Consider the following 9,404-nt stretch of genomic DNA (forward strand, 5'->3'; position numbering starts at 1 on the left):
TGAAACAGCCTTTAATTATCTTTCAGGAAAAGACTGATGTCTGGGACAATTTCTAAACCTTTTTTCCAGATACCTTACTGTGTTTTTGTAATGGAGAGAAGTGTCTTGTTTTTTGCATGGTCTAAATGAGTCTTGATGAAATCAGTGTACCTAAACCTACAAGTGAGTATTTAGCACAATAGGTACATCAGATGAACTTTCCTGCATGATGGGACCAAGGCAGCATCCCACATCATCCTGTCTCTTAGAAATTACCAGAAAAAGTGTTTTGATTTCATCTCAAAGTTATGAAGCAACAAAATGGAGACAAGTAGGAGGAGATTTCTCTTCTCTTCTCTTCTCTTCTCTTCTCTTCTCTTCAAGGAGGAGATTTCTCTTCTCTTCTCGCCAGTCTTCCTTCTCAAAGAGGTATTTTGTCCAGTTCCCCATCTAGTACTCATATTCCTCACAAATTACTAAATTAGAAACTTCAATATAATTATTTGTTATAACTATTCTTTCAGTTACCTAGATAACTAGATAGTACAGCATGTGTGCCATTAGAACATTCAAAAACAAGTTGGTAAGACATATTCAGTCTCAAACAAAAAGGTCCAACCAATTTTATTTGTCATCGGTTTCCTAGAAACAGCATAATATACACAAAAGCATAGTAAAACTCTGCTCAGCACTTCTGCTTGCCTCTCCACTATTCTTTACAGATCTAAAAGAGCACTGGGAGTTGAGTTCTTGAGTAAACATTGAGTAGGGTACTCAGACCCAGTTTTAGGCAACTCGGTAAGTGCCATGTGTTTTCAGAGGTTATCTAGTGATGTCAACGAAAGTATCACTGTCAACTTTCTGAACTGAACTATTCCAGTTAGACATTTTTCATTTTGCCTCATGTGGCTGATGCTTTATATCCTTCTTGTAATAGCTGCTGAAACAAAAGATAGTCTCTCAACCTGAATGTCGTGAACTCAGAGGAAGGAGTCCTTTCCAAGAGACTGCAGACATGGTTCCACTAAACAAACCTTCAGTATTTGGATTGCTTTATTTTCTGAACTAAATCCATTCTACAGTAAGACAATTAATCTTGATATAATGGCTTTTCTCTGGGCACAAAGATCTCTAACAGCTTAATAATAGCTGAAAAAAAGAAACAGACAAAATCTGAAGCTGCATCTTTCAAATATTTTTGCATTCTCAACCTCATCCTTAAAAAAAAAATCAAAACATATAGCAAAAAAAAAACCAATGAAAACACATACCAAAAATAGCAGATTCCTTCATCTTCCAGGAAAAAGGTTTATTAAATCTTGAACAGCTGAAAGAATATCTCATAAACATTTTATACTGGAAAGTAAAAGGAACTTGCAGAAACAAGTTCAGCCCACTGGGCATTATGTGCTTATTGTTGTTAAATTATATATATGACATTGTGATGTGTGACTGAAGTTACTCTGAGAAGAAGGGAATTATATCTTGTCTGACTTTCCTTGGAAGGGATTGGAAACACCTTTAAATGTCCTAGATCTTTAACAAGATTTGTGTCATCTGAAATACACAACTCATACCACACACGATCTCATGCGGTTGCAGTGAATAGAATCACTGTCAGAAAGAATGAAACTTACAAAGATTTCAGTTTGGATTATGGCTTAGTAAGTATGGAAATAATATTAGTGTTAAACACTTTATTTATGTATTAAAAGTGACTGACTCTCAGTTTCCAACTAATCTTCTAAGAACCCATGCTCGTAGAGACATGTGGTGAGCCAGGTTCCGTGCCCCAACAAAATCACTAGGAAAACTCACCTTGCAAACTGAGTTCAATGATGTTACATTGAGAAAAATTATGCCAACCTCACAAAAGGTCATGATTTGCATAAGATTAACCTGCAGTCAAACTGGTCACACTACACCTCTAATAATATCCTTAGAATTCACACTCTTTAGAAAGGGTGAATGGAAATTTTAATGATTGAATTCACCATGTGCTCAAACAGGGACCAGAAATTACCATCTGCCATTTGCAGCCTTCTTTGAGTATCCAGCTAACATTTAACTTGTCTTCACAGTTCAGGGGGGAACATTACACTGAACAACAAATAGATCAGTACTGCTAAAGAATAAAGATATAATTGTGTACATGTGTATGCCTGAGTAGTGTGGAGAGAGGTGACAGTCCTGGATATATTTGCTGCCTGAATTTGAATTGTTTTCACATTCTCTAAAATTGTAAGTGACAAAAATCAGGCTATGAAGAATTTGAAAAAAAGAATCTTGTTAAACCCCTGTGAGATGAAGTACAACTCAGAACATAACAGTATGGAAAACTATGCCATATGTTTATTTTTAGGACCTGGCAGCAAAAAGTAACAGTTTAAGAAAGGTTCCAGCATAAAAAAAAATGCTAAAACCACATCATACAGTATTGCATACAAGATTGCAATTTATTGTCTGAGACATTTGTTATTTATGTGCAAATTTCAGATTTTTCATTGTCATCTGAAAGAAACCTCTAAATCTTTTTCCAAATCTGTTCTACAGGCAAGGTCCAAAACAAAAACAGAAAAGCTGTGGGCCAAGACTGAAACACATTGACAGTCTTCTGACTGAAAACTTCTAACATTCTTGCTTTTTGATATTCAGAAATAACTAAAATCACTGGTTTCGACTTATGAAGGTGACAGCTTCTGAATCTCCTCTCCTCCTAGGATTTATTTTTCTCTTTGAAATAGAAGAGTGTTTAAAAACAAAACACAGAGTGTTTTAGACATGACTGCCTCCAAAGGCTTTACGATTATAAAGAAGAGCCAAGGAGAGGGCTTTACCTGAAATCCATAAATATAACAAGAATAAAAATAAAGAAAAAAAAAGTAGCAGACAAAATAAGACACCTCTGGGAGACCTTGCTACATTTAAATGTCTGGACCATCTAGAGCCAGACAGCTCTCATCCCTGTCCCTGAATCCGTTTCAAATGACTGAAGAAGCACCAGCCTCACAGTGATCTTTCAGAAATAGAGGACTGATCTAGGAGCTCTTCATGTGATTTCACTTTTGTGTCAGGAGGAAAGGAGGTGAGCTAAGGGAGACCAGAGATGCACAGCCATCTGTGCCTCTGCTGTGCAAGTGAATCACTAGGTTCAGACAAAGGTAAGCAACATTTTTACGCTCAGACATTTCCCTCAAGACTTGTGTTCTGTGATTTGCAGGTCTCTCTGAGCATCTGATCCTCAATAACTACATTTAGTTTCTATTAGAAATTTGGTTGGTGAGATTTAAATGGGCAGCTGTTACAAGGAAAACAGTGTCAAAGATATTCAATTACTAACCATACTGGAATAAATATGTCAGTTATGTTCATGTGTGAAGAGAAGTGAGAGGAAAATAACACTGGAAGTGAGAAGGTGAATTTGTTTTGTGAATCAACATGACAAGCATGACTTTTGTCTCTGTAGTGCTTTCCTGCTAGCTCCCTATTCCAGGCTAGTGTTTGGCCCCAACTGCATGCAATCACTTACTTGTTTTGTCATCAGAACCTAAATTTAAGTCCTTTGAGATGCAAACATTCTCATCCTACTTTTTTTAATATGTGCTGTATATTTAGAAATCTACTCATAATTACCTTCCCCATTCCTTACAGTAAGTTTAACTATAGAAGTAGTAGATGATGTTCTCATGCAAATCAAACCCTCTAGACTCACATGGGTTATAATTATGATACTGGATGAAATGCTGGAAAATAAGCCCCTACTGTGCAGATTCCTTACAGGCTGCAGAGTAAAGGAGAAGAAAAGACTGATGTATCTGGACAAAACTATCTGAAGTTTTGCCTCTTCAGCTGCTCTGTCTCTAAATATCGCATAAAGGTGGTTACAAATTTCAAATTAATTCTGCCAATTTCATCTTTACTTAAAAAGCTTAGAAAAATCGGTTAGATTTCTTCTCTAACGTATCTTTGTGATACTGATAACCAGCCATAAAGGCAGTCGAAACATTTCCCAGCTTCTCTGTACTACAGGTCATTATGGCCAAGCATGTGTAAGGTCCCTCACTGCTCAAGTACTTGCATGGATCTGTGATCCTGAGGCTCTGGCAGGCATTCTGTTGGTGGGAGACAGCAGTGCCTCCCTCTAAAGACTACAGTTAACACCTCCACCCTGCAAACATCTCTGCACTCAAGGAACTCTATGTCAGTCACTCATCATGGTGCTGTGGCAGAACTTTCACACCCAACGCAAGGAGATTTCTACACACCAACTTGTTTGCAGGGCCAAAACCTAATTTTACACATGCCAAACTGAGTGACAAACAAATGATGATAATGAGAATGATTAAGCCTACATTTACTGTCAAGAGCTGGGGTTTAATCAGTTATGTGTCTATTACAGTTATATTTTTCAGGCAATAGGAGTTTTTAAAATACCACGCTAATCACAAATATGAGTTTCTGTCTAGCAGAGTCAAGATTTGAACCAAAATTCACCTTTTTTCACAAAACCAGTATTACCTTTTAGCACTGCTTTAGTTTCAATTAAAACATATACTGAGGGGGTAAGGAAAGCCTTAATGATACATAGACCTCAAGCCACTCTTGCAAAGACAGAAAATTTAATCTGTATGAAAATATATACCTGAGTCTTGAGTTGTAATAAATTCTTACAGCAACTGTAACTTCAAATAATGTGAAATTTCTTGTTTTAAATTACATTTTTGAATTAAGGTGAAACTTACATTGATGGGACCTCATAAGTATGTATGATTTATTAAATATGCCTGCTGGTGGTTTGTAGACATCTCATAAGGCTCTTGAAAGAGTTTCCAGGGAAATTTTGTGTAATCTGGAATATTTTGTGATTTATATACTGTACAAGCATCAGAGAGGACATTTCTTGTAACTGCCAGTGCATTTAATTCTCCTGAAGAGCTTTTCTTTTTTTTGCTTGGCTGAGGTTCTCTCTAGAATCATGTACAACTACACACTGGCTTAATGAAGCCTAGGGTGTTGGATTCCAAGTGAAGATAGAAAATACTTGCTCATTCTGAGGGAATCACATGCCCACTCTTTGGAAACATTCCCCAGATTTTCATTATCTTGTTTGCTTTCCCTTTCCCGCCTCTACACAGCACAAGCAAAGCCCACTGTGTTTCTGCTACCAATATGGATAATTACTGAGCACTGTACTAATGAAAATATGTATTGCTAAATTAAAATAGTCTCTTCTAGAGAAAATTGAATGTGGCATAAATACTAACAATTGGAATGTCTCTATTCATTTTTGTTTTTTCTTTGAAAACTTGGATACAAGTAATTTTTTGTATTTTTCATTTTTTATTTCTTTGTTTTTTGTGTCTCCGAATTACTGACTGACTGTATTGTTCTTTAAAAAACAACAAAAAAAACCCCTCTAAAATCCAACAATTTATCTTTTAGATGCATATGTCAGAGTTTTTTCTTCACTTCAAAATGTTTTGGAGATCCTCTTAGAATGTCTTGAGATGTGAACTGAAGAATCAATACTTGGGGAGATTAAATAAAACAAATTAAAAATAGAAATTTAAGCAAAGAGGAAAATGTAATTACCCATGCCTTCTGTGTACATTAAGAAAGTTACTGAGATTATTATGCATTAAACAACTGATTTAAATAAATCTATTGTGACATTAAAACAATATGTACATCACTCTAATGAGATATCTGATGTTGGATAAACACACAAGTCCTGATTTTTCAGGTTTCTACAAAACAAAGCTAACAGAAAATTAAACACAATCATTAATTTTGGAAAGAGCTGCCTTTAAAAGGCAGTTCTCGCATAATTTGATAGCTTCTGGGATTAGAAATAAAACACTGTTCTATTCCTCTAATAATTCTAGCCTAAACTCTTTGTATGTGTTCCATCCACTTGAGCATTACTATACTTCTCCTGATGTTACCTTTCATGTTTGGAATGGACTTCTGCAACTGGCAGCAGCTTCTTAAATATGTTTACCTGTCACTCTGCAAACCCCTAACTCTGGAGTGACCTCTTTTTCTGAAAATTAAAAGAAAAATTATCTCATTAGGGATGCTTGGTCTGAACAGCAGCTATAGTCACTCCATGAATTTCCCTGTCACAGAGCTGATGTGCTTTCCAGCAGGCAAGCTTTGGAAGTCTGCATTGCTGCTGACAGTGCTGTAACTATTCTCAGAGTTTTCAGTCAGGTCACTTCCAGGAGTGCAGATTACCAAGTTGTATGTAAAAGAAATAAATATTCATATGGAAGTCTGATGGGGACTGATCTAACTTACGCTAAAGCTAATGGCAAATTCCCATTCTCTTGACCCTAACTGGATTAGGGTGAATGTATTATCCTTTTTGTTTAAATGCCACGTTTTACTAATTCCAGTATTTTATCCAAGTTGTGAATGTAGCCCTCACTCAAATGCATTATTCACAATCCTTTTATCAAAAGATACAGCATGCCTCCACAGTCTTCTGTAGACAGCTCACTGCTCACACTTCCCATGCTTCAAACAAACTAAATCTGAGCAGCCTCTTCTTTGATAATACTGTGCTCTGGGTAATTCCTATGGGGTACATCATGCCAAGCAAAAAGATATATAAATAATGACAGGAAATAGCTTGTCTCCAAACACTTTGCAATGCAGGCATCTGCAAAATATTTTGGAAATATCTCTACACAATTCATAGGTCCAGCAGGGAATTTTTCTTTCAAGAAAATTAGGACAGTGCCTGTCACAAGTGGCATCTTTACTTCTAGTACCATTAAGGGCAAACAAAATATATTTACAGAACAAAAGATGGTGTAAATGAAACAAACTACACAACTGCAAAACCTTACAGACTGTGTGGAAAAATTGGAAAAGTGTTTTCCCTCATAACAGAATAAAATCACTGAAATTTTGAAAGGTTTGGACTTTCTTCACTTTTCACATACAAAGCAAAACTACAATATCCCAACATAAAACATAAGCTCAGCTTCTTCTATGCAGAATTCAGTGTTGTAATGACTCCTGAGCACAAGTGGAAATAAAACCATTGAGGTACAGTTAATAATTTCCAGTAGTTATTTATGGATCGGATCAGTATTTCACACACATTCTAAGAAGTAAGTACTCATGCTTGCAGTCCCATGGGGCACAGGGGAATTGCTTATAGCAGAACAAATGAGAAAGTGCTGCTTCCGTGTCAAGGTAATGGTTAACAAAATGGGAGTTTATAAAAAAAAACCCACCCAAACCTTAGGAAAGCTATTTTCAGGTTATGGGATGGCAGATTTATACTTAAACAGATGAATATTATTCACTAAGAAAACACAGCAACATGCAATCCATTTTGAAATAAATATAAAACACATTAGTTAAAATGTGATGCATTCCAATCATAGAATGAACAGTATTAGCTGCATAGCATACAAAATATCCTAAATAGGTGGACCTTGGGAGAAACTAGCTCTCTATTTTACCTCTTTCAATTTACTGCTGCAGCATCAGGAAGGGGGAGCCTCCTGCTTTCCCTAGACTTCAGCACAAGGTTTTGCTCCTCAGCAGTTCCTCTTCCACAAATATCTGAAGCATTTAGAACTGTGACTCACCCAAGCCCACCTCGGGGCAGCTGTAGCATGAGAGGGACTCGACAGCAGTGAGTCCATAGGATTCCTGCTCCGTGGTGCCAGACCTAGTGCAGCTAATGAGATCCTCCCCTGATGCCACTGCTCCTACCAGAGAATGCTGTGAAGAATGAAGCATTTGTGGCACTACGAGAGCTCATAAAAGCAGCTGCCACTGTTTCTCTTCGCTGTCTCCACAAGAGTAAGGGATAAAACCAACAGTGAAAGTTTAAATCCTAAAGGGATAACAATTTACATCAGTATTCTTTGAGTGTCTCAACTCTTAATATGGTTGCCCCCCACCCCAATATCAAGGAGGACAATTTTTCTTTGATGGTATTATCTGGAGGAACTCTTTTATCAGCTACTGGGAAAAATGGCAAGAAGTTCCTTTTTCTTGGACCTTGGTGTGTGCTAAGCTCTCCCTCTGGGCACTAAGCCCCCTGGTTCCTGTCCCTCCCACCCTTCTCCGAGTGGCATGAGCTGCAAAAAGGCAGCCAGCTGCTTTTGCATGCAGGTTTCTGTAAGAAAGGCAAGCTGTAAAATTTGGCTGTAGTCTGTAAGAGAAAGTGGAGGGTGGAAGAAAAACACCTGAGAACTGCTTCAGTAGGAGCTAACTTTCCATTCAGAAGCAAGCCGGGCGACTTTAAAGCCAGAGTTCACTTTATTTGAAGGCAGCAACATTCTTCACACAGAAAAACGGAAGAAAAAAGCTGTCATCAGCCGGGTGGTGGTACCTTTTGAGCAAGTTTGTTTGCCTCCTGACTCCACCTGCTGGGAAGACACCCCACTACCTGCTATCCGCGCTGACATGATTGTCAGGAGCGCTGAGGTGAATCACCGTGCGCTCGCTCCGGCTCCCACCCTCACGGTGGCTCTCTGGATGTTTAAATATTGGGCAGCTTGCAACAGTCATAGCAGAAAAGTCCTCCCCTGCACTACTTCATGCACCACCACTCCACGCTCTTCCGCGAGATAGGGGGTGTTGGCTTAATTGCTCCTGGATGCCCCTGTAGCTGGGGTCTGCTTTTCTGAGGAGACCAGAGGTGCCCAGAGGTGCTTGGAACCAGGTCTTCCTCGGCCTCTTCTTAGAGTCAGTTCGTTTAAAACGCTTACATGACTTCTGGAGCAGAAACGCGATTTAGATGACTCTGCCGTCGGATGAATGCTGCGGCCACCTCTTGTTCATCCTCCCCAGCTTGGTGGACGGTAGGTAGATGGTTCATGCAAGCTGGAAGAGCATCAGCGGAGACGGGGCAGACGGGAGGACGCGGGACAGCATCCCCGGGCGGCCAGGGGCCGCAGCAACCCTCGATCCGCTGCGGGGGCAGCGCCCCACCCGCCCAGGTGCCGGATCGCAGGGGTCCCGCGCTCCACGCCCTACATTCCCCGGTTTTCCTTTCCAAAAGATGCCCGCGACAGAAGCTCAACGCTGGCTCGGATCTGAAGACCTTCTCCTCCAAGAGAAGGAGGAGGAGGCGAGGTCGCCGGCCAGGCCTCTGACATCTCAGGGTCCGGGCTCCTGCGGGGCGACGCACCCTCGGTGCGCTTGGAGCCCGGCCGCCGGCGGACCGGGAGCTCCCGGCCCCGCAGGGAAGGGACCTCCGGTACAAAGAGCAGCCGGCCGGGCGGCCACCCCCGCCTCCCCCGCGGGGACGAGGCCATGCGGAACGCGTCCCTACCCCTGAGCCGCGCGTCTCGGCCCCAGGCAGCAGGACCCCCGGCTCCTCAGGCGCTGTGTGGGCCCCGCTCCCCGCCGCCCCCGCAGCGCCGGCCCCGGCACGGCCGCCCCGCCGGCAGCAG

General features: G+C 40.4%; 1 protein-coding gene across 1 annotated transcript in view; it reads left to right on the plus strand.

Moving 5' to 3' along the window:
- The first annotated feature begins 3,673 nt into the window (after positions 1–3,673).
- CALCR (calcitonin receptor) overlaps positions 3,674–9,404 on the plus strand; it is a 166,299-nt gene continuing 160,568 nt past the window's right edge. The window contains exon 1 of the mRNA XM_039707364.1: positions 3,674–8,810. Within this exon, the coding sequence (XP_039563298.1) occupies positions 8,767–8,810 (44 nt within the window). The 5' untranslated portion in view covers positions 3,674–8,766. The remainder of the gene's footprint in view (positions 8,811–9,404) is intronic.

The sequence above is a fragment of the Passer montanus genome, unplaced genomic scaffold (genome assembly GCF_014805655.1).
Source record: "Passer montanus isolate IOZ18808 unplaced genomic scaffold, ASM1480565v1 scaffold10, whole genome shotgun sequence".
Taxonomy (NCBI): Eukaryota; Metazoa; Chordata; class Aves; order Passeriformes; family Passeridae; genus Passer; species Passer montanus.